The sequence below is a fragment of the Ciona intestinalis genome, chromosome 4, assembly GCF_000224145.3.
Source record: "Ciona intestinalis chromosome 4, KH, whole genome shotgun sequence".
NCBI lineage: Eukaryota > Metazoa > Chordata > Ascidiacea > Phlebobranchia > Cionidae > Ciona > Ciona intestinalis.
In genome coordinates this window covers 2,780,835-2,807,046 of record NC_020169.2, presented here as the reverse complement: position 1 = coordinate 2,807,046, position 26,212 = coordinate 2,780,835, and the positions used below count along the sequence as shown (strand labels likewise).

Below are 26,212 nucleotides of genomic sequence, written 5' to 3'. Positions count from 1 at the left end.
ACCAAAATGCGTGTGTGAAACAGAACTTGTGAAAAAATTGGAAGATATTGTCTGTCTTCAAGGTATAAAGATGGCAATTTTCGGTGATAGAAGTTACATTCTTGCTTCGCACGTCATCGCTGAAACAAAAGGTGCATAGGAAATAAAACATGATGATGAAAACGGACACGTAATTCGCAAGTCCTTTAATTATCGTTCTGCTAAAACGGAAACAAACGTGGGATCGCGCTACTGAGGGTTTGTCCGAATACGTAAAAGCCTAACACGCTAACCAAAAGACACATCATGTCTAATATTTACATTTTTCGTTTTAAAAGTTACATTGTTCGTCTTTTAAAGTTTTTAATAATAAAACTTCGATCAAGTATAAGTGTATAGTACTGTGGCATAAGGTAGGACACTTATAGCACATATAGTAAAGTGGGGTAAGATGGGACACCTTTTCATTCTGTTTTTTGTCCCATTTGGTAGTAAGCAAAGAACATTCAAAGAATTATAATACTATATTCTTACGACTCCCATAGCACGTTGTTAATTGTTTAAAACACGATCAGGTTATTTGGATATTATGTGCTAAAGGTGTCCCGTCTCCCCCCCGTCCTACTATAATATTTAAATATCTTGATCGTGTTTTAAACAATTAACAACAGTCTATGGGAGTCGTGAGGACATAGTTTTAGAAATTCTTTGAATGTTCTTTGCTTACTACCAAATGGGACGAGAAATAGAATAAAAAGGTGTCTCATCTTACCCCACCCCCTATTAACCAAATTTAACGAATAAACTTTTGCTAAAAATACAGTTCATTATGTAAGTGTACAACGAAACAAACTTCGTACATCTATAATCAAAGTTAATTTTCAAAAAACTCAACTCGGGGGTCTCATTAGGCTAAAAATCTGAATACACGCATCACATTTTGGTGGATCTTGAATAGGGAAAGCTCCCTTTTCAAGAAATACTCACCGGGCCCCCCACCGGGCGTGTTTTAGTATGACTCGTAACACCGGGTCCTCACCGGGTCCCACCGGGCCCCACCGGGCCCCGCACCGGGCGTGTTTTAGTATATTTTTTTCCACCGGGCCCCACCGGGCCCCGCCGGGCGTGTTTTAGTAGGACCGCGGGAAAGTGTGGTAGTTTGCAGAAATGTTTACAGAGTATTAAATTAATAAATTCTCAACCATATGACTAAATTAGCACGAGTCTGTATGAAAGCTAAGATCTTATTGCACCTAATTTTTTGTTGTTGTAATAGAAATAACGTAAAACGCGAAAATATACCATATATTCATACCTAAAAAGCGGTGGATAATACACTCCCGTTGCGTCAATAACAAAACTAACGTTTACACCATATTTTTTACCATATTATATAGAGAGCACAATGAATGGTCATAATCTAGATGGCTTGCCTGTCTCAGTTGACTGTTTCAAAGAGACAGCTGACGAAAGACTTCACTTTCTAACACACATGCATAGTGACCACACTGTAGGCCTATCTTCAAGATGGTGCCATACTGTCTATTGCACTGAAGTAACAGCAACACTTATGAAGTTGAAATTTGGGATATCAGACACCTACATACAGATAATGGATGACAATCACACATATTGTCTTTCATGTGGTCACACCAACATATGTGTGCGTATGATACCTACCAACCATTGCCCTGGTGCCTGCATGTTTCTATTTGAGACTGATAGCACGAGAATTCTGTACACTGGTGACTTCAGATTCAACGAAATGGTTGAAATGGAGGTGCAAAAATGTTTGAACCCCATACGTCCTATTGATTTACTGTATCTGGATAATACATACTGTGAACCAAGCTGTAATTTCCCGTCTCAGCAAGAAGCTGTGTTAAATATCATTAGCATTTGTCGCCATCATATTGATGAAAGAATAGTTTTTGGTGTGTCATATATTGGGCATGAAAACCTGCTCTGTTTAGTGGCAAAAGCACTGCAGGAATATGTATATGTAGAAGAAGCAATGTTGGAACGTTTGCTGCTTATTAACCCAGAGTATGGAAAGGTTTTTCGTGTTGGAATGTCAGCAAGGCTGAATGCTGTACCTAATAGTGTTTTAAACGGATCTCAGTGGAGTGCTGTTCCAACAGTGTTGATAAAACCAACTGCAAGGTTAGGCAGTATGCGGATTTCTGGCAATCTTTCCACTGTTGGTGTTATAACTTATACAATTCCCTACAGTAACCACTCTAATTACCAAGAGCTAGAGAAGTTTGTCAAACTTGTAAAACCACTGAAAATAAAGCCAATAGTATTAGGTAGAACGTCCTACCCTGGGATGGAGAGTTATTTCAGAGCAGATATGACCAAATTTAACAGGTTTCTCTCCAAACCTAAATCGTTGCCAAAAATAAATGTTCTCTTCGAAAGAAAAAGGGATTTGAATATAATGGGAGCGACAAGTAACGTAGTTACTGTTACTACAAGTGTAAATGATTTAGTCCCAAGGAAAAAGTTGACTGGTATGAAGAGAAAAATTAACGTCATTTTGGTGCCAGCCAAGAAGCCAAGAGGTGCCATATACACTGATGAAGATAGCCCAAAGGAAAAAATGGAAATTGTGCCACAAAACTGCCCTGCAGATGTTGAGTTAGAAGAAAAAGATGATGTAATAAACTCTGATGATAAGGGTTCAAAAAAACCTAAATTTGTTTCAGAAATTGTTGAAAAAATCATTGACGATCAAAGTAGAATGAAAGAGCCAATTGAGGTTAAACAGGAAGTGGATAATTTTCATGAAACTGATACTACTGGTAAAGTTTCAGATAATTTTGATGCATCAACATGTCAGAGAAATTTAACATGCAAAGTTGAGGACATGAAATTCACAAATATTGAAACTATTACGGACTCGGTAAATAAGGTAGAAGAATTGACGGAACGAACTTGTGTGAAAATAACCAACAAAAAGTTGAGTTCGAACAATGATATTTCCCATGAAAATGTAAAGGAATTGGATATTTCTGTTCTTTCGGAGGCAGATGAGGCATTTGAAGGGATTGAAATGCTTAATTCATCTCAAGAATGTATGGAGACTCTTTATTACGACGCCAAGCACCGTGGTTGTAATGTAACTTCCGAATCATTGGATTTAATTATAAAGGGAAGAGAAGAAGAGAGTGTACTGATGGATCCTCCAGACCTTGAAGACACTGATGGAAAATTGGGAAGATCGTTGGATAATTTTTTTGATGATCATGATTATTTACATGAGGCGGATCATGGAATTGAGAAAGATAAAATTAAAGTTGTAAATATGTTTGATTACTTAAAGGAAAGTTATTGTGAAGTTTTTGACAAGGAGAATGAATCAGTGGATGAGGAAGATGTTGATGTGGAAGTTGTGGACTTATCGGATCATTCAGTTGGTGAGGAGGATCATAGGAGTCCTCTTCAGGAAGGGGGTTCAAATGATGATCAAGAGGTGGAAGTTGTGGACTTCTCGGATGATTCAGTTAGGGGGGAGAATCATATGAGTCCTTTTCAGGGAGGGGGTTCAAGTGATGATCAAGAGTTGGAGGTTGGGGATGTAGTGGAACATTCATATAATGTTGGGAATTATAATGATAAGGAATTTTGGGAGGAGGATAAGAAATTGGAAGAAAAATTATTGGAAAGAAATGAAGAAGATGCATCACCTATTAGGGTTGATTGTGTAAGTCCAGAGGTGGGTGGTGGAGGACATATGGAAAAGGAAGAGGAGTTGGGTGATGGTGAACGGGATAAATGTGAAAAGAGCGCAAATGAAGTGAACACAGAAAACTGTAATCATATGCATAAATGTGAAAAAGGTTCACACAAAAAATTACACACACCCAACAAAAAAAAGCGGAATTCTCAAGCAAAACAACTTCTTAAGGACAGTTCAGCAGTTATTCCGCATACACAGAAGAATTATGACAGTTTACCGGCGGCAAAATATAAGAAACGTCGTAAAAAATTGTTGAGTAGATCTGCACAGATCGAAAACGAGATTTTGTTAAATTTTGAGAAATTATTTCCTTTTTAATTTTAGTTTGGTATAACGTTCAAATGTGGAATAACTCGGATTTTATGCTTAAAGGGATATATATCGTTTATGTTGCTATTTTTTTAGGCATGGTTTTATGAGATGAAACTTGGATGCAGCAGCTCGCAGAATTGTGTTAAGATAAAAGCCTAAATTTGCAACAAATGCGGTAGCTCTGTACTATTAAGCGTAAAATTGAATTATCCAGTTTTTTTTTAAACAATCATAAGCCTCATACATCATATACAAAACCTAACCGAACCCAAATTTAGGAGTATCATGGTGCATATTCATAGCCTACTATATTTTATTTGTGCCTTACTGTTTTTTATCAGTTTAACTAGCACTGTCCGTTTTACATTCAAAATACTGTCGTAAAAAGCGCTAAAAATTGCATTAAGAGAAAGCATTTGTTTTGTATACATATCATTACAGATAAAATGATTTGACTTGTTACAATGTGCTTTATGTTTTTAACAAATCATTTAAACATTTCCTTTCTAGATATATATATATAGTAGGGGGGGGGGGTGAGATAGGACATCTTTTCATTCTATTCTCTCTTTCCATTTGCTGCTACACAAAGAATATTCAAATAATTCTAATACCGTATCCTCAGAACTCCCATAGACTGTTGGTAATTGTTTAAAACAGGATCATGATATTTGTAAATTGTGTGCTGAAGGTCCCATCTTCCCCCACCTTACTATACCTACAGTATATTTCTTCTTTTTTTCTTTGTTAAATCATGTTAATATTGTTTCTATTTTTCAGTTCATACTCCATAGGAAAAAAATTTGTAATTCTAACCCAGTGAAAATTGTGTATGGAAATGTAAGTGGAAAATTTGATCATCAACAAAAATGTCGGTTGAAAGTCAGTTGGAAGCTGTGTTTGGAAAAGCATTGGTAAGAAATCTCTTTATTTTTGTATCATGTGTAGATCATGAAACTTGTTTATATATACAGTACTAGTAGCAGAAACTTTGTTAGAATTCTTGAAGTTCTTTTTTAACATATAGTACTGTGGGGTAAGATGGGTCACCTTTAGCACATCATAACCAAATATCCGGATCGTTTTAAACAATTAACAACGGTCTATGGAAGTCGTGAGGATACGATTTCATAATTATTTTAATTTTTTTTTACTACTAAATTAAACAAGAAAATAAAATGAAAAGGTTTCCCATCTTCCCCCACCCTGCTATACTGTTAAAATGTATTGGCTGGTCAGGGCCAAGTTTAAATAAGCTAATGGCCTGAGTAAGCCTAAAAATATATTGGTCCGGTGTCGTGGCTCAGTGGTTTAGGCGTCTGCATTGAGAACCGAAGGGCCCCGGTTCGATGCTCGACGGCGGTACTAACACTGATCGGCGTATGTGTCCTTGGGCAAGACACTTAACGGACATTGCTCCAACCCAGTGGTCACTTATGGGTTGTCCAAATTACAGTCATACACAGGAAAAAACAAACAATTACCCACAAAGTTGCATATATGTGGTGACTCGCTGCCCAGACGAGGATAAACCTTCTGTGGAAGTGCGTCCGGTTGTGACGTTGTTAGTACGAGTGTAGTTCTCGAATGATGTTCGCGAATCGTGTGAGTTTCTCGAATGATGTTCGCGAATCGTGAACGAGTTCGCAGAAATAGTCCGCAGATGGAGTCCTATATATACGGGTCAAGAATCGGGACAAAAAACGGAACTTGGTCGGACCGGAGAACGAGTTCGCAGAAATAGTCTGCAGATGGAGTCCTACGGGTCAAGAATCGGGACAAAAAACGGGACTTGGTCAGAACGGAGAACGAGTTCGCAGAAATAGTCTGCAGATGGAGTCCTATATATACGGGTCAAGAATCGGGACAAAAAACGGGACTTGATCGGAACACTGGAGTCGGAACATGATAACAAGAACTTCACTACCGCGAGCACGTCACTTCCGGACGTACAAGGGTGTTGGGGTAATGGGCCAAGTCTGGCCTAAATCCCAGGTCCTCACAGACCTCATCCATACAGAATAGAAGCCTAAAAATAAACTCTAAGACCTCACTCATATAAAATACAACATGGCTTAATTTAATAAATAGCATTTGTAATTTAAAGTAACACTTATTGTTGTACAAGTAGTATATTTCTATGTTTCTGCAGCATAATTTGTACATTTCACTTTTAAACCAGTACTGGTTACAAAGCAATAAATTAAAATATTTTTTTTACCAGAACACAGATATAATAGTTGAGGTGTTCACTGGATTCGTGAGTTTAGCAAATCTCGATCACACCAAGCGTCTCAAAACTTGTATAAAAGATTTCCGAACATTGTACAACTCGCAAAGCACGGAAGAACATGTTACTTCAATTACCGTAAGTAAAGCATTTTCTTTCTACTTTGGCTACTTTTGCCAAATAATAGTCATTGCTCTAACATAGTGGTCACTTATATCACTTTAGGTTGTCAAAATTTTCAATCCTGCAAAAAAAGGTAACAATTACATTACCAACAAAGTTACATACTTGGTAATTTGTAAGCAGACACGAGGGTTATGTTGCCATAAGGTGCCTAATACTATAGAACACCTGTGGGCTGTGTTATAACTCCAAGTTTTCCTACCAAGAGAATATAATATACAAGTGACCATTAAAACAAGAGTAAACAAGTGACCATTTAAAACAAGAATATTTAAATGACCATTTTTTTAGTCTCAGTAAAGTAAGAAAAAACTAGTTTCCATGACCATTCTGTTGCTAACATTTAATATATTGTATTCCAGTTACTGATTAAGTTCATCCACAAGCAACAACATCCACGTAGGATCAGTTTCATGTTTGATTTCCTGGAAACATGCATTCAAGATGGTTTTCTACTACCAAGGTTGGCTCATTGTAAAAATTTTGCTTGTTTTAATTTTAAAATTTCTGGAATGGTATATTTTTCGAGTTTTACTCTGTTTTTTTTAATAATATATAATATATATTTTTGTTAAAGTAGCCTATTAAAAAAGTTTTAAAAAACTCTGTTTCTGTTTTAAATTCTGTCTATTTTTAATACTAGAAGTGCATAAGTGTATAAAAATGACGGCAAATAATCACTTTTTAACTTTCAGACCAGTTTTAGACCAACTTCAGGGAGCGGAACTGGTTCATACAAATCGTTTGCACTGGTGTCGAACTTATGAAGTGATAAGGAAGTTTGTTCATATGGTTGACTACAAGGTGAATAATATTGTATATATTTTGCAATGTAAAACCATTACCATTACAATTAGCCTATGTAAAAACTAATAATATATATTAGTATATAGTAGGGTAGGGGGAGATGGGACACCTTTTCATTCTATTTTCTTTTCCGATTTAGTAGTAAACCAATAACATTCAAAGTATTATAAAACTGTATCTTCAAGACTCCTATAGACCATTTTTAATTGTTTAAAACACAATCAGAATATTTGGATATTATGCGCTTAAGGTGTCATGTCTTCCCCCACCCACTATATATCAGAAACAGCCATAAAAATAAAAATACAATTTTTTTTGGACTGATGTTTCATCTGCTATCAGGGGACTTCTCCCTGTTATTTTTCCACCATAACGGCTATTTCTAATAATACGTTATGCCTGGTAGCGAAAGCAGCATGATATGATGTTAAACTCTTATTTTTTCCAGACTGCTAAGGTATAAAAGTAAAACATATTCTTTATAACAGGGGTGTAGGAACCTTTTGCACAGTATGGTTCTTAAGATGACTCAAATTCCACAGTCAGTTTGGATTGAAGAGAAGCAACAGGTAGCTAATAGCTATTTATTTTTTAGACAGATTATGTAGGAACTTATGTTGTAAGGTGTATGTACCTTTGAAATTTACCATGTTATCACAAGCATTGCAAAGTTGGTACTGTTATTTCCCATAAACGTATTTCCTATAAACTCTGGTGCCGTGGCAAAGTGGTTAGCATGTCTGGTTAGCCTGCTGCTCGCCGCTACCATTTTGGACGTATGTGTCCTTGGGCAAGACACTTAACAGCAATTGTTCAAACCCAGTGGTCACTAATGGGTTGCCCAAAATATCAGCCATACATAAAAAACAAAATAAATAATCACCCACAAAGTAACATACATGGTAACTCGAAGCTGGAACAAGGTGTATGAACACCCATGTTATAACGAACATCGTTTTCCGGTCCTTCGAGGACAAAGTAAGCTACATTCATTCATTCATTCAAACTGGAATTTTTATCTTAAATACAGAGCCTATGCTCAAATCTTGCTTAGTAAACAGTGCCACGTAGGTTCCTAAAATTTTACAAAATAATTTTCTGTTCAATATGATCGTGAACCCATAACCTATGGTTAGAGCCAGGTGCGCTTATCACTGTGCCACAGCGCAATATATATTATGTTGTATTATCAGGTTGATGCGATTTGTAGCACAATTCAACTCTTACTTGATCCTGAAGCTTGTTTGCTGCCTGGATATCTTGCTGTGAATGAAATTCGTCAAAATATGCAAGATGACTTACTGGATGCACCCTGGGTGGGTTTATTAACTTTAAACAGCATAGAACAAGATTATGAGTGATTTTCTTGTGTTTTTCTTCTTTATTTAGCTTATATTTTTATGCCGAAGTAAAATTTATTTAAAATTTAATGCTATTATATTTGGTAGTAAAACAAACAATATTTAAAGGATTTTATAACTGTATCAACCTTTTTTATTGGTAAAGTTACAGAGTATAGAATATTATGTGATTACTAAAACTTAATATGCCAACTATATTCATACTATATTCACAATACAAAACTTTTTTTCTTTATTTTTTAGCACTTTGTTGTTGGGTAAATTAACAGAATTCATTCATTGATTGTTATGTGATTAATAAAATTAAAACATATGTGATATTATGTGCCAACTCATAACTATGTCCGTAATACCCCATAATTCTGTACTATGTTCTTTTTTGCAGCCCTTGTTGGGTAAATTGATGAAATTTATTGATCGTTTTTGAGTATATATAGGATATTATGTGATTAATAAATTTAAAAAATATGGGATATTATGTGATTAATAAAATTAAAAAATATGGGATATTATGTGCCAAGTCATAACTAACTATTTATCCCACAAAACTTTACAATTTTCTTCATTTTCAGCCCTTGTTGGGTAAATTGACGGAATTTATTGATCGTTTTCGAGCCACAGCCACCATGGTATCCACTACAGCAAGATGGATGTTGTTACCAGTAGTTGACCACGCTTTCTATCAACTACCAAGCACTTGGAAACTAGAAGCCGACACGTTGAGGTTTCAACTGAAAAAACAACTGCCGTACAGACCGGTAATTTTGCTGTAATATTTGTGCTTTTATTGAATTATATTTTTTTAAATGCTAGTATCAGTTTTTTTACCAGGTCCAAATCAAACTGTTTTTTTTAGTTTGAATACTTTTATTGAATACTACATAGTCCTAAACTTTTTTGAAAGTGGTTAATCGTTTAAAAATAAGTTATCGCTTTTGCCTCTAACCTAGAGGTAATGGGTTCAGGGCTCGTCACTGCTATCACTGTGGGTGTATGTGTCCTTTGGCAAGACACTTAACGGCAATTGCTCTAACCCAGTGGTCACTAATGGGTTGCCGAAGTTATCAGCCATACATACATAAAAAAAAAATTTAAAAAAATAAACACCGAGAAAGTAACATACATGGTAACTCGCAAGCTGGCACCAAGTGTATGAAACAGAACACTCATGTTATGATAACTGTTGTTTTCCGGCCACACGAGGATAATGTAAGTTACATTCACATTCATTTTCTGCAGAGTCTTTTATTTCACTTATTGTTTTCCAGGAAATGTATCAGCGACAACATCGCCTCCTGAACTACATACTTGATCAAACTTACTCGCGAGACATGGTCCTACAAGTGCTGGGAATGCAGAAGCATCAGAAACAAAGATGTGAAGCTTTGGAAATGGTTAGCTTTCAAAATTTTCCTAAATTTTATGCTTTTTTAGTTTTTTTTAATTCTCGCTTGCAAGGTTTATTTTAGGTCGAATTCAATAGAAACTGTTTAATGTAAATCTTTTTTTCTGATACTAGGCTATTAAATAATCATATACAATGTTGGGGTAATGGACCAACTCTGGCCTAAATCCCACGGGTTGCCTCGCTGTAGGACCTCACCCATATAGAATGAAATGTTCGTATACAATGTTGAAGTAATTGGCCAACTGTGGCCTAAATCCTATGGCATGCCTTGCTGTAGGATCTTACCCATATAGAATGAAATGTTCATATACAATGTTGAAGTAATGGACCAACTCTGGCCTAAATCCCATGGTGTGCCTCGCTGTGGGACCTTACCCATATAGAATGGAACGTTCATATACAATGTTGAAGTAATGGACCAACTCTGGCCTAAATCCCATGGTGTGCCTCGCTGTGGGACCTCACCCATATAGAATAAAATGTTCTATAACAATAATTTTTTTTCATGACTAAGTCTTCTATAACAGTTTCATTCAGATTTAATTTAAATGTTTTTCCTAAAATTCAATCACCACAGGGCTTAGTGGACCTTATGTTTTCTACCGTGAAAAAATGTTCTACTTTTGAAGATAAATCCAACATACAACACCTCATGTGGCAACATGTGGCTTGCCAAGTCATTTATTTTGTTCTTTATCAACTTGCAAGCTTTCCACATATAGTAGAAGATTTACATACTAAGGTGTGATATATTGTGCTGTTAGTATATACCAGCGGTTCCCAAACTTTTCTAAAATTTTTGTCTGGTGTACCCTTTCCAAATATTTTAATATTTCGCGGCCCTATAAAAATTCAAGAATGCTATAAGAAAAATGCAAAAAAAACACACCAATGAAAGGAAATGCAAAAATTATCAAATACGGTAAGCTGTTTAATAGGATGGATGCACTTCTTTTGCTGCAATTAACTCATCAATGTTTGTTTTTTTTTGGATCACAATCATTGCTTAATTGCGGACCCTCTAAAACAGCTGTATGGACCCCAGTTGGGAACCGCTGGTATTGTTGCTGCCAGGCTTATTATACTTGTATTGTAGCCCCCCTGACCCTAATTTTGTTGACAGACGTTTTAACGTCTTGTTCAGGTCATTTTCATCAGGTTTAATTGACACTACTTATCAGTTAGGTAGTACACTTTTTATACAGATTATGTAAAAAGAATTTTTTTAATATGCTGTGTTTGTATTGTTAAACACTGGTACTCTTATGCTGTCTGGTGCTGTGGCACAGTGATTGACGTATCTGCCTCTTACCAAGAGGTTGCTGCTACTACCATTGTTTGTGAGCGCATGTGTTCTTGTTTTACGTGTCCTTGGGCAAGTAACTTAACTGCAATTGCTCCAACTCAGTGGGCGCTAATGGGTTGTCTAAATTATCAGCCACACTTAAAAAAATAAAAAAATCTCCTAAAAACTAATCACCTACAAAGTAACATATATTGTAACTCGTAAGCTGACACGAGGTGTATGAAACACCTGTGTTATAACGACTGTTGTTTTCCAGCCACGCAAGCATAAAGTAAGTTACATTCATTCATTCATTAATGCTTAGCAATCATAAAATTACACATTGATTTTAATTCATTACCTTTCCAGCTTGCAGCATCAGAAGAGCTAAGGGATCAATGCATCCAGGGGGGTAGGGATTATATAATGTGGGTCTTACTTCAGTTCATATCAGGAAGCATCCAGAAAAATCCTCTCAGTGACTTTTTGTCAGTGATTAAGTTGGTAAACCTGCTGTACCCGGAAAAACAGGTATTTTAACATTTTTTAATCTTTAGATTTTTTTATATATATTGTAAATAGTGGGCCTGTATGCATAACATGTGTTTTTGTAAAAAAATTGTATACAGTAATTTTTTGCCTAAATTTTAGATAATTTGTGGAGATAGTCTGAACAAATATTTAGTCTTGTATATATGTTGTATTAGACTAATTGTCTAATGCATTTTGCACGAAAGAAACTGTTAATATGTTAGCATATGGATGTTTAATTCTGTAAATATTCATTGTTTACCACCAAATAGGAGGAGAAAAACATGTTCAATCCAGATCCCACCCCACCCTACCATATACTATTTTATTTAGTTTCAATAGTCCATTTTAGTATTTTCTATATAAAACTTTTGTATGGAATGCCTAATAAATATTCTCAAAGCTATATTCCGATATATTTTCTCTTTAAATTCTTTTCAACTTTTACTTTACCTAATATTGCTATTTTTCCACAGCCTCTTGAACTTCCTGAGATGAAAAGTCACTCGTGCACAATATCCTTCGCAGCTGTTTGCAATCTGGTTCATTTAAACAGAAAAGCTCAAGCTAAACCTCCATCAGATGGAAATCAAGGTAACTTAACTTTTTTGTGTTACTTTTAAAAGTTTTAGGTTTAAATCTTTGTATTATATTATCCAGTGCCCTTTTCCCTTTCTATGTATGTGGATGAGGACCTGGAATTTAAGTCGATTTTACCCATTACCCCAACTCTCTGGAATCTTTATGTAATTGTTTATGCGACCAGTGCAACTCAGTCCACAACCAGACCCAGATTTCATCCACAGACCACAATATACTCCTAACAGAATAGAAAATACAAATTGTGTTCATGTTTAAGGTCCATTATAAATATACCACATATTTTTAAATGATGCTTTTGCTTTTTAGATCGCAACCAGCAATGGAACATTCCAGTAGCTTTACACAACCAGCATGAGTGTATCAAGCAATGCTTAAAGGTATGTAGCTACAAAATTGAATTATTTTATTTATACAAATAATCCATGTATATATATATATATATATTATTCTTGTTTGAAACATGTATATATTTATTTGCAACAAAGATAGTTTAATTTTGCAGTTCATTTATTTTTTTCCAAATTATAATTTTTTTGTATATATTTTCCTAAATCAAAAGATATATAACCTTTTGTCTTTAAACTAACAAAATTATATGTAATTTTATGTAACATATTTTCAATGCTTAATTTCATATACCTTTCAGACCACCAGCATAAATTTAAAAGACTCACAAGTGGCCCTAATAAGCAATGCATGTAGTAGTAACACAGGTAAAAATTTCTATTGGATATTTTTCGGGCAGCCTTATCTCTTTTCCAAATTTTTTTTTTTAAATAATAAACAAAACTTTTTTTTTTAATTATAATAAAAAATAATTTTTTCAAGTTTTACAATAAAAATATTCCATATTTCCCACAGAGATGTTTAACATGGCTGTATCTGTGTTGGTTGAAAGTGTGTTTGGTGATACGAGTTCCACTTCCCCTATGCCTGGAAACAATTGCGTGGCTTTCAATAAAACGGTCCCATGCTCTATGGATCTGCTCGACACATTAACAGTTCACACTAAGATGAGGTGATTCGGAATTTTTTTTAGTTTGAAATTTTAATTTTTAACAATAATTAGCATTTTTACACAGTTTGGTTTTCTGAATAGATTTGTTTTTAACTGAGAGAATCAGAATTTAAATCGGAATTTCATTTTTTAATTTTTTTTTACTTTGAGATTTCAATTTATTACAATAGTGTTCATTTTTGCACTTGGTTTTCTAAATAGGTTTGTTTTTATTTGTCTTGCCATTTTTGGCCATTTTTGCTGATCCCAATTTAAAAATATTTATTCTAAAAATTTGCACCATATTTATATTCCCATATTCTAGTAGAGTATCAATGTATTTCACTAAAATAAAAACAAAAAATTACAGCTCAATGCCATTTTTTGCTAAATTACAAAGTAGTTAATCTTTTTTTAACTCCTACACTTCCATACAGCATGTTGCACAGCATCTCAACCAAAATACAGAAATTTGCGCAAGCCAAATCATCAGTAGGTCTTGCTCCGGCTCTCGTGGAAACATACAGTCGTCTACTTATTTATTATGAGATTGAAACACTTGGAATAAAAATCTTAGTTTGTAAGCCTTATATATTATTGCTGTTAGTTTTTATTTTATTTAGTTATATCTTAGTTTATTTAGTTATTTTTTTATTTAGTCATGGGATTTTTGGAGAAAAAATTCTGAAAATGTTACCAAAAAAATGTTACACAATGAATGTATCCTGCTTTATCCCCATAGGGCAAGAAAACGACAAACGTTATAACACGGGTGTTTTGTTTCTATATTAGTAAGATCCTATGGCAATGCCCCATAAAACAGATCTTTAAGTTTGTTGTAGTGTTGTTTTATCCGTAGCATTTTTTCCCATAAAAATTTAGGAAGAACGACATCTGTTAACCAAAAAATGTATGTGGCAAGCACTTACCCATTATTTTAAATCCCCAAATAATGACAGACAATTCATCTTCTTTAACCAAAAACTTTCATAATTTTTTACTTTAAACACTAGATATACCACATTCAGCCGTTCTGCAGTGTTGCACAATAAAAACCTTCACACATTTCCCCCAACAGCACAGGTTGTGCCAAAGGTTTACGAATACCGAGCATGGGGAATACTGAACACACTGTTGGAGCTTATGAGTTACCGCATGCATCATATACAACCTAACTATAGAATTCAACTCCTAACGCATCTGCACACACTGGCTAACTCTCCACATGCAAACCAACGCCAGTTACATCTCAGGTAATTTATATTAAAAAAGTTTAAGTTTACTACAGGTACTGCAACTTGAATATATAACTGAACGTACCATGCTTTATCCTCGCTTAGCAGGACAACGACATTCATTATGGGAGAGTAAATTAAACTCAAAAATTTCAAATTTTTTAAAGTAACGCAACCTTAATAAATGAATGTACATTGCTTTATCCTCGCGTAGCAGGACAACGACATTCATTATGAGACAGTAAATTAAACTCAAAAATTTAATTTTTTTTAAAGTAAGGCAACCTTAATAAATGTATGTATCTTTGCTTTATCCTCGCATGAAGGAAAACGTTTGTCGTTATGACACGGGTGTTCTATTTCATACACCTTGTGCCAGCTTTTGAGTTACCATGTATGTTACTTTGTGAGTGATTATATTTTCTGTAAGGCTGACAATTTAGACAACAAAACCCATCAGTAACCACTGTATTGGAGCAATTATAATTTATATCCAGACTTGAAAGCACCGCCCTCAAACTTATCATGGGTTTTGACAACTTTGGCATCAAACCACAGCTAGTGAGGATGTTTAATGAGCAGAAACAAAGTATTGTGTCACAAAAATCCGAAGAATTGAATCGTGTTCTTGTATTGACACTTGCTAGGTCTATACACATAACAGGTTTGATTGAATTATTGTAACTATGTTTGTCTGCTTTGGACTTTTCATAAGCTGCTTTTGGTTGCGTGTAATGTAAAGATATGATTTTTTAACACCCTACCTGGATTCATTTATTTATTTGGTTTTAAGATGTAGCAATCATACGTTTATGGAGACAATTTTAATTTAATATTTACTGCGATATGTTAAGCTAAAAAAATCTAAGTGTTGGGGTAATGGGTCAAATCTTGACTAAATCCTAGGTTCTCAAGCATCTTACCTATATAGAATACTAGAATAGAATAAAAATACTGGAAAAAAATGACAATTGTAGTTGAGGTATTCAACTATTTCTATATTTAGTGTTTAAAAACGGAAGAAAATAGTCTAGATGGCCATTAATAAAGCTAACCGCATTCTACTGAAAAACTTGACCCCTTTGTATGAATACACATTCAAAGTAATTTGTTTGTTTAAAAACTGAAATTACATATTGCCCAGCAACTGTTAAATAAATTTAACAAAATAAATAGATTTTATTTTTTATCAGACTAGTTTTGTTATGAAACCGAAAAAATTGTACATTATATAACCTTATTTAAAATTTTATTTTTTTATCAGACTAGTTTTGTTATGAAACTAAAAAAATGGAACATTAGATATCTTTATTTAAAACCTACAGTAACTTAAATCAGGTTTCAACACTGTTTAATATTTTAATCTTCCCTTTTAAATTCTCAGGTGCTGAGAGCATCTCCGGTTCATGGTGTACAGATATACTTAAAGCTGTAATGTCAGCCACACCACATAGGTGGCCACAGCAGACACTTGCATGCTTCCCACAAAGTATTCAAGATTTCTTCAACCATTCAAATGGTAAGACAGTTAATAATAATATGCATGGGTTTGAAAAAAGGTACTTATTCATAGTGCTTTGTTGTTTATTTTTTAAATGGTTCGTAATTTACATATCTGGCTTATCCAAATGCCTTGTTTTCTGTAATTGAATTTTCCCCTTGCAAGTGTTTCATTCTTTTTTTCTTCTTTTTTTAACTCATTTTTCTCAATATTTCTGTTTTTAAATTATCACAACATTTTTATGTTGTTCCCAGTCACCTTTAACTTGTTCCCAGTCACCTCTTTTTATTTATTATAAATATTCTTTTATTGTGATGTCAGAAAAAAGTGATGACCATCATTTTATGTTTTTCATTCACAGTGGAACCTTTAAACAAAAAACAGCTGAAAACGAACGTGGAGCAAGAATACATCAAGTGGGCTCCTCTTCTATCAGCGGATGGGATGGACTCTTCCAGCTCCTCTGGAAGTTCCCTAACTGAAGCAGATGCTCTGAATCATTTCTCGCAACCAGGCACGCCCCCATATTACTTGTGCTTGTTATGGAAAGTTTTATTTGAAGAGAAGAAGCTGTCATCCACATCTTATAAGTAAATCTTATTATTACTTCTTAAAAAAATTTAAACCTAAAAAAATAGTTTATATTTAATTAATTTAATTAGGTTAATTTGTAGGCAGGCATGGGGCATATGAAACATAACACTCGGTGTTGTAACGACTGTTGTTGCCCCACCATGCAGGGATAAATAATTTACATTTATTAAATTATGTTAATTTTTGTATATATATGTAAATCTTAAGTTTTTAAATCCATATTAAATGAATGAATAAATGTAGCTTATCTCTGCCTGTTGGAGTGGGGCAACGATATTTATTATAAAAGGGCGATCTGTATTATACAACTCAGATCCGCTTATAAGTTACTGCATCTGTAACTTGGTGGGTGGTTTTTCTCTTTTTTATTGTATGGCTGACAATTTTTAGACAACCGATAAACTATTACTTGGTTGGAGCAATGTGTGGGCTATATGCAGACTCACTAACCACTGCGCTACAGAGCCATTCAATTACCATTTAATCATTTTTTCGCTATTTCAGAGTATTAGAACGGATTGGAGCAAGTCAATTATCTCAACATGTGCGGAAATTTTCAGATTTTCTCGTTTATGAGTTTTCAGTCCTTGAAGGAGGCAGCGATGTTAAGATGTAAGATTTAACATTTAATTTCTTAATTATATTACTTAGTTTATTAAGTAAACCAGGGGTGTGCAACCTTTATAAAAATAGGGCAGATATAAATTACTGGGTAAACTTAAAAGTGGTATGATTATTTAACATAGGCTTACAGGGACCAATAATAGTTACTTTTTTTTTGATCTTGACATTAAAGAGGGGTTAGCTTCTTTCAGAAACAGAAAATTTGGACACGTAAAGTAAATTTATTGTGACATAAAATAAATTCAGTGAAAAATTATGCAGCTGAATTCACGGACCCCGCAACTTTTCTTTGCAGGCCGCATTTGGCCAGCGGGCCGCAGGTTGCACTTCCCTGAAATAAACAGTTAATGAAATATTATTTTGGCTATTAGTCATTACATGCCACATTCTGTTAAAAGCATCTGACTTAGAGTTAATTATATAATACCATACATAGAGAAACTCACATGTTACTGTATAGCTACTGCTATAGATCATCAGATAAACAGTTATGAATGAATGTACCTTATCTTTGCATGGCAAGCCATGACAGTTGGTATAACACGGGTGTTTTGTTAAATACACCTCGTCCCCAATTACGAGTTAAGGCATATGTAACTTGGCGGGTAATTATTTTTTTGAATTTTCGGTTATATTTGGTAAAATCAGTTATTCAAACATAATTTACTAATATAGTACTGTGGGGTAAGATGGGACACCTTTAGCACATAATATCAGAATATCCTGATTTGTTTTCAAACAATCTACAACGGTCTATGGGAGTCGTGAAGATACAGTTTTATAATTCTTTGAATGTTCTTTGTTTACTACCAAATGGGACGAGAAAATATAAAGAAATAGTGTCCCATCTTTACCCACCCTACCGTATTAATATAAATATCTGATTATTTAGATGTGCAAACGTACTTCAAGACATGGTGTGGAAATATAACATTGTGTTTCTTGACCGACTTATTCTGTGTCTTGCTCTACGTTCTAGTGAGGCCAATGATGTCCAGGTAAAAGTTGATTTTATGAATGAATGTCACTTATATATCTTCACATGGCAGGATATTTTAAAAGTTATAATAAGGATTTTTTTACACAGTTCATACCAAACTTATTTTTTTGAATTTTATAACAAAATCTGGGGAGTATGATAACATGCTTTTTCGGTCGTCAAACATACAGAAACTCATTGAATAATTTGGCAAATACAGAATACTAAGTTTTGTAACAGAAGAAAAAAACATTTCAGAGATCTAAAACTGTAGTGGTAAAACATGATTTCACGGGCCGATCACTTTAACCTACAGTTGCATTCTGACTCTTCCACCGAAAAAATTCTTTCGGCAATAAAAAAACATTGTCATTTTATGCTAAAAAAACTGGACCAAACAACATCTTAAAAGTCAGTAAAAGAATGTTTTTACGGGAAGAGCCAAAATCAAGTATGAATATGCCTGGCAACAACAGTATATATGACGATCAGTGGCGCAGCCAAGGGGGGTTTAGGGTGTCGCGACTCCCCCCCCTTTTAAACCAAAAAAAATATTAATTAAAAAAATTAAAAAATATATTTTTAAAAATTTTTTGATTAAAACCCCCTCCTTATTTTTTTCTGGCTGCGCCACTGATTACAATGCCTCTTAATTGCCAACAGGTTGCATTCTTCATCATCCAATATCTTCTCATCAAACCTGACGACTTCCTTAACAGAGTTCGTAGTTTTGATCATGATGTTGAAAACCTTGACCATTGGATGCAAGATGATTGGCATGCCAAACATATGGCTTACCATCAGGTAGGCTTGAATTATAAAAGGTTGGGGTAAGATGGTTCATTTTTGTTTCTAATTTTTTTGTGGGCAGTTATATATAAAAGGTTGGGGTAAGATGGTCCTTTTTTTCAGAATTTTTTGTGGGCAGTTATGTATAAAAGGTTGGGGTAAAATGGTCCTTTTTTTCAGAATTTTTTGTGGGCAGTTATGTATAATAAGTTGGGGTAAGATGGTCCACATTTTTATTTCTTTTTATTTAAATTTTTTGTTGGCTTTTCTGTATAATAAATTGAGGTAAGATGGTTGACGTTTTTATCTGTTTTAAAGAAAATATTTTTTAGTAAGCACTTATGTAGATTAGGTTGGGGACTGGGGTAAGATGGTCCATGTATCATTCTCTTTTATCAGAGTTTTTTTATTTTTATTAAGAGCTTATGTATAATAGATTGGGGTGATGGTCCATGTTTTATTCCCTTTTATAAGAAAAAATAACTTTTTGTGAACACTTATGTATGGCATGTTGCATATTATGGTTTTCATTGTCTTTTATTGCAATTTTTTCATTGTCTTTTTTACAATTGGTAGTAAACAAATTATACTTACAGAATTATATTTTATTTACAATCATATCCTCACAACTTTAAAAACACTTGTTTATTGTTGAAAGCGCGAATAGGAAATATGAAATATTATGTTTCAAAAGTATCCATTTTACCCCACACTACCCAATAACGTTTTCCAGCTGCATTTTCGATTTTACTTATTATATTTTTGTAATAGAAATTTCCAGAACATTATTTCTTCGAAGGGCTGGTGGCGCATTGTTCAAGCCCCGAGCAACCAAATGCAACAGGTAGACCTTACTTTCTCAAACTTTTTCTTTAGAATGCACTGGAAAGTATTTGCTGGCACCTGTAAAATAGGAATTTAATAACAATGTTTATTACAAAAGTTGTATATATTCAACAAAACGCAAGTTATACCGTTGATGTTGTTATAATGTCAACATTGTTATGACGTTGATAAAAATGGATGTTGTTATAATGTTGATGCTTTTTATAACATTGTACCAGAGTTATTCATTAAATGTTACAAAACACTGGGGTGGCAAATGCAAAGATGTTGTAAAATTGCTTTCTTTCTAATAATATCAAATCTAATCCTTAACCCCCATAACCACCATACAACAATTCTTAGTTCTTACCCCACACAGGAGAAAAACCACAGCCCACCTACCTACCAACATACTTCTGCAATATCACCTTACGTTTCCTACCAGTGCTTGACATCGTGATACATCGGTGTCTGGAGCTTCCCCCTTCTTCTAAATCATTGGAAACATTGCTGGAGCATCTGGGCTTGCTGTATAAGTTTCATGGTAAGATTTAAATAAATTTGAGATATGGAAAATGAACTCATTTTGATGGGTGAGGTCCTTGAGGACGTAGAATTTAGGCTAGATCTGGTCCATTACCCAGACCATTTTTGGTGTTTCTAAATTAGGCTAGATTTGGTTCATTACCCAGATTTTTTTGGTGTTTCTGAATTAGGCCAGATTAGGTTCATTACCCAGACCGTTTTTTGGTGTTTCTCTAAATTAGGCTAGATTTGGTTCATTATCCAAAATGTTTTTTGGTGTTTCCGAAAGTGCCTGGTGGCGAAAGTAAAGTCGTGACTGTTGTTCCCACTCCTTAAGTCCCACTATGTGCAATATCTTACATAGATTGATAAATACGTGTTGGTTATCATTTAATGCATATCTGCCCAGCTTGCCTAGCCACATGCATGGCCTGTCCAATCTTTTGTTAATATGTTAATATTTTTCTTTTAACTAAATGTAAATATGTTTTTAACTGTAAGCGTTTTAACAACTGCTGTTTTTTTTCTATATCCTGTCTTTTTGTTTCAAATATTTGTTTTTTTTATTAATGATAATTATTGTTATAAACTGATAAAAATCTACTTTTCAACAGATCAACCAGTCACTTATCTATTCAACACCCTTCATTATTATGAAAGCAAACTTCGTGGTCGACATTTGCTTAAGAAGAAACTTGTCTCCACTATCATTGGTGCTATCACTGTAAGTATATTGGAGATACAGTAGGGTGCGGGAACATGGGACACCTTTAGCACATAAAATTGAAATATCCTGATCGTGTTTTAAACAATTAACAACGGTGTATAGAAGTCGTGAGGATATAGTTTTATAATTATTTGAATGTGTTGTGTTTACCACCAAATGGGACGAGAAAATAGTGTTAAAGGTGTCCCATCTTCCCCCACCCTACTATATATATATATTATAGTATCAAGCTATACTTAACAAGTTGTAAGTGTTACTTTGTGTGTAACTTTAGCAAGTGTAATTTTGTATGTGGTTAGCAGTTACTACGTCTATCGGTAGGCTAGAGGATAGAAGTTAAAGGCTTTACTTTGCCATCATTTTGAGTTGGTGTGTTCTTAAGCAAGTTACCTACCGCTCTTTCTTTAACCTCAGTAATAAATATATATTACTGCTTTTTATTGTTGCTGTTTGCAGACATACCTTCAAAGTATTTATTTGTATACTATAATAGCTTACACATAATAGTACATTAGTACAGTATCAAAATTTGGTAATTTACCTTTTTTCTTTACTATTCTTATCAAACTTTACCAATAACACAAAATTATTAAGTAAATTTTACAATTTTACCCAATCCTTTTTCCCTAAATCTTATTTTTTGATTTTTTTACAGAAAAACAAACCGCCAGGTTGGATATTATCCGAGACTTTCATGGATTATTTGCAGCAACCTAACGACCAACAATGGCAACCTGACTCGGTTTATTATTGCCAACTTATACAAAGACTTGCAAATAATATCCTTTTATTTATATTCGGAATTTGCGTTCAATTTGAATAGGGAAACTAATAAAACTAAGTCAATATTTTATAAAAAAAACTGCAAAACATGATAATAAATTTTCCAAAAAACTTAAAATAAATAGTTTTCCCAAAAAAACTGTAAAACATGATTGAATCTCAAAATGAAAAATTTGTTTTTTTTTAGTTCCATAATGTAATAAAATTAATCAAAATAATAAAAATATGATAACCATTTTAAGTAAAGCATCCATTTTGACCAAAATTAAAAACAAAATTCTTAACTTATAACTTCACCTGTTGGAGGAAAAATGACTTCATCATTTTCATCACGTGATTGGAGATTTAATGAGTTTCCCAACGCATCATCTCACGCGCTTCACGTGACTTGTGTTGAAGCACTTGCTCTTCCATTACCTGGTGAACAAGTTGGACAAGCTCTTATGGATGTGGTGCTCAAAACGTGAGTTACAATTTATATTGTGGCGGTCTGCCACGTGTGTGTGCGCCGACTCGTACACTAGTGCCTTTTTCTCATGTTTATCTTCCGTATAAATGCTGCGTCTCGTGTTCATTCGCCCTTTTAGTTTACCGCTTGCAATACAACATCCTGCAACCGCTACAATATCATATATATGAAAGCAACAGTCGTTATAACACAGGTGTTTCGTTCATACACCTCGTGCCAGCTACAGCTTACCAGTTACCATGTATATTACTTTGTGTGGTGAATATTTTTCGGGGAAATTTTATACTTTTTATGTATGGCTGATAATTTAGACAACCCATTAGTAACCACTGGGTTGGAGCAATTACTGTTAAGTGTCTTGCCCAAGGACACATACGCTCACAATGAGAGCAAATAGTAGGTTGGAGTAAGATACTATATGTTTTTATTCTTCTTTCTCTAGAAATAGTAACAGAAACGAATAATCATATCCTCCAACACAGCGTTGTCAACTGGATTACATGATGTTATACACAGTGTTATAAAAAAAATCCAAAAAATAATCACCAACAAAATTACATACGTGGTAACCGTGTTATAACGAATATAGTTGCCCAACCAGGCAAGGGCAAAAAAGTTTCATTCATTCATGTTATTCATGTGTTTCATTCATGTTATTCATTCTACCTTTTTTATTTCATATTGCAGGCAGTCTTTTGTTGAAAGGGAGCAGTCATTACCTTGGTTAAATGCGGTAGCACTGGTTCTTACAGCTTTGCCGGTGAGTGCACCTATATATCCAATTAATTCAACATTTAATAAAGATGACAATCAGTATCGAGTAAGCTGGCACGAGGTGTATGAAACAGAACATCTATGTTTTAACAGCCGTCATTTTCTACCTAAAGGAGAATAAAGCAAGTTACATTCATTTAACCTAAGAAATTCGTTCAAGTGGTTGTTTAATGTGAAGATTAATTTACTTTTTGTTATTTTACAGGAAATATATTGGAAACCACTGCATCAGAATATATTGAAGATGTTGCAATGTCCAACATTAACTGCTGATATTGAACGTAAGTTAGCAATGTTATCATAACAAAAAAACCTTGTAAGTGTGCAAGATGTTTGCAACAAAACACCTGTGTTATAACGACTGTTGTTTTTGACATGTGAGGATGAAACGGTTTTATTAATTCTTTATTCAATAATTTAATAGCAGTACTGCATTCATTAAGTAGAAACGACTACAATTTTTGAAATTTAGACAAAACATTTAGGATTTCTTCAGTCCAGTGGTCACTAATGGGTTGTCTAAATTGTCAGCCATACAAAAAAACACCCACAAAGTAACATACATGGTAACTCATAAGCTGGCACAAGAACGTCGTGCTAATAAGAACCGTCGTTCCCGGCCATGCAAGGATAAAGCAAATTTCATTTATTCAAATAATTAAACTAATTTAATTTTCTATTCCAGCTGGTTCTAGTTACCCATACCACATCTTATCCTACTCCAACCAACAACTATCATTCACTGACATGCCGTGTACCAGACTACTGGCTCTAACCCATGTTGTGTGGCATCATATGAGTATTGGACAACTATCACTGGTCTCACAGTATGTGTTTTGTTGCTACCAATTCTTGCACGAAAACATTAACAATAATATTATATTAAACATACAAAACTGTTATATAGCTGCCTAAGAGTTATTTATGCACTGATCAAATTAATACACACATAGTGTTTTGTATTCTACACTATTTCGACGAATAAAAAAATACACTACTATAATTGTAATGTCAAATAAAAATTGTTAATATAGGTTTTTGAAAGAAGAAGCAAAACCCCTGATTGAAACTGAGCTTCAACTACTTTATATTTTCCATCTCATTGGTCCTTACTTTCCCCGGTTTCAACTGGAACGAACCAGATGTATGATGGATGTAAGCCACTAAACACAATGTTACTATAACTAATAACTTTCACACTTTGAGCCAGAGTTTACGGGTTCAAGTCCCGATGCTACCACTTTTGTTGGCGTATGTCCTTGGGCAAGACATCAATTCTTCCAGTTGTCGCTTATAGATTTTCAAATTGTCGGTCGTATACTAAAGAAAATAAGTACCCAAAGTTGCATACGTGGTAACTCGTAAGCGTGCTTATGAAACAGAACACCCGTTTAACTGTTACCGGCATATTTGCCAACCCAGTATTATAACGACTGCCGTAGCTACTTTACATTTATTTATGAACTAATTTTAAAGTCACATGCATTTATTCATTATATTCCAGGTTGCACAACTTCTTTATAACATTCTGCTTCGTGTAAGCAAACACTCATCGGAAATTCACTTCGCCGACGAAATTGCAGATTTTCTGTATCCTTTTTTAAATTATAAGCTTACCAAAATAGCCTAAATCAATCGTGTGAATAAGCAACAAAAAATGAAAATTAATATTTTATTATTAAATTAAAAAAAAACATGTTATATTTATTTGCGAAAATCTGGACATTTTTTTTGCTTAGTCAGGCGCCGTAGTACAGTGTTGCCGCTAACGTAAAGGTTTCGGGTTCAAGGCTCGTCGCTGCTACCATTGTGTGCGTTACGTGTCCTTTAGCAAGACATATAACGTCGATTGTTCCAGTTGTCCCTTATGGGTTGTCCAAATTGTCAGTCATGTAAAATAACAATTACCCACAAAGTTGCATACGTGGTAACTCGTAACCGGGCACGAGGTGTATGAAACAGAACACCCTTGTTAACAACAAGTTTTCGCGCAACGAGAGAATATAGAAAGCTATTCATTCATTCGTTTTTCCTTAACAACCCTATACAGCTACCATGTCAAGTACATGCACATCGGGGTAGCCATCAACGACAGAGTAGAGGAAGTAGTCGTACAATTACAACCTAAACTTCGGAAACGACTTCAATTCATCACACAAGCGCCCGCCTCGTCAGCGGCACGACAACAGGTGCTAGTATCTTCATTTGGCACAAAATCGACTACGATTATGCGCTGACTGTTACGGTAGTGGTCGGTTTTGTAAACATAAGCAGCTGCGTGTGAACGTAATTAGGCCTCGTTTTCGAGTCAAACTGTTTTGGTAATTTCCAGAATATTTTTTCTTGATTTTTTTTTTTAATTTTGTCTTTATATTACTTTTAATTAGGTTGGGGTAAGATGGTCTGTGTTTTTATCACTTTCTTATCTCATTTGGTATATATTAGGGTGGGGAAAGATGGGACACCTTATCATTCTATTTTCTCGTCACATTTAGTAGTAAACAAAGAAAATTTAAATAATTATCAAACCGTATCCTTACGACTCCCATAAACCGTTGTTAATTGTTTAAAACACGATCAGGATATTTGAATATTATGTGCTAAAGGCGTCCCATCTCCCCCCACCCTACTATAGTAAATAGAATATTTACAGAATTAAGTAACCGTAGGCAAACGACTTTTAAACAGCGTTGGTAATTGTTAAAAAATAAGAAATATAGTACTTTATGTGCTAACGGTACCCATCTTACCCCACAGAACTATTATTTTAAGGCTGGTAGTTTGCTTATTAATAACAAGAAACGACATTTCCAGTCTGCGCAGGTTCATTCCAACACCACTACGGAAAAAATGTGACAAACATCCCAAGAAACGTCCAAACAACCCCGAAAAAATATTCAGCTGCAAAAACCAACAAAATAAAATCTACTGCCAAATCTCAAAAGTAAA

At 34.3% G+C, this 26,212-nt stretch overlaps 2 protein-coding genes and 1 long non-coding RNA gene across 5 annotated transcripts; all 3 read left to right on the top strand.

Moving 5' to 3' along the window:
- Positions 1–1,376: 1,376 nt before the first annotated feature.
- Positions 1,377–4,516, top strand: LOC104265655. 2 transcript variants are annotated; one of them, XM_026834204.1, is made up of 2 exons: positions 1,377–3,364; positions 3,455–4,516. In XM_026834204.1, the coding sequence occupies exons 1-2, from the start codon at positions 1,385–1,387 to the stop codon at positions 4,037–4,039; spliced, it is 2,565 nt and encodes an 854-aa protein (XP_026690005.1). In that variant the 5' UTR covers positions 1,377–1,384; the 3' UTR covers positions 4,040–4,516. The 2 variants fall into 2 exon arrangements, with proteins under 2 accessions (XP_026690005.1, XP_026690004.1); XM_026834203.1 differs by having other exon boundaries at positions 1,377–3,395; positions 3,486–4,516.
- Positions 4,517–4,806: 290 nt separating this feature from the next.
- Positions 4,807–26,207, top strand: LOC100177856 (mediator of RNA polymerase II transcription subunit 23-like). 2 transcript variants are annotated; one of them, XM_018811632.2, is made up of 34 exons: positions 4,807–4,947; positions 6,258–6,401; positions 6,809–6,909; positions 7,142–7,250; positions 7,742–7,822; positions 8,447–8,569; positions 9,187–9,372; positions 9,883–10,008; positions 10,600–10,764; positions 11,677–11,838; positions 12,315–12,432; positions 12,748–12,818; positions 13,088–13,154; positions 13,303–13,459; positions 13,876–14,018; positions 14,517–14,691; positions 15,171–15,337; positions 16,058–16,192; positions 16,536–16,764; positions 17,273–17,380; positions 18,285–18,390; positions 19,035–19,175; positions 19,932–20,004; positions 20,365–20,529; positions 21,125–21,234; positions 21,893–22,016; positions 22,318–22,483; positions 23,177–23,249; positions 23,469–23,544; positions 23,949–24,090; positions 24,298–24,418; positions 24,768–24,853; positions 25,314–25,452; positions 26,087–26,207. In XM_018811632.2, exons 1-34 carry the CDS (start codon positions 4,903–4,905, stop codon positions 26,117–26,119), a joined length of 4,167 nt encoding a protein of 1,388 aa, XP_018667177.1. In that variant the 5' UTR covers positions 4,807–4,902; the 3' UTR covers positions 26,120–26,207. The 2 variants fall into 2 exon arrangements, with proteins under 2 accessions (XP_018667177.1, XP_009858310.1); XM_009860008.3 differs by having other exon boundaries at positions 26,078–26,207.
- LOC113474200 lies at positions 5,339–6,055 on the top strand. Its single transcript, XR_003395839.1, has 2 exons — positions 5,339–5,642; positions 5,684–6,055. It is a non-coding gene; the product is annotated as an uncharacterized LOC113474200 (long non-coding RNA).
- Positions 26,208–26,212: the final 5 nt, after the last annotated feature.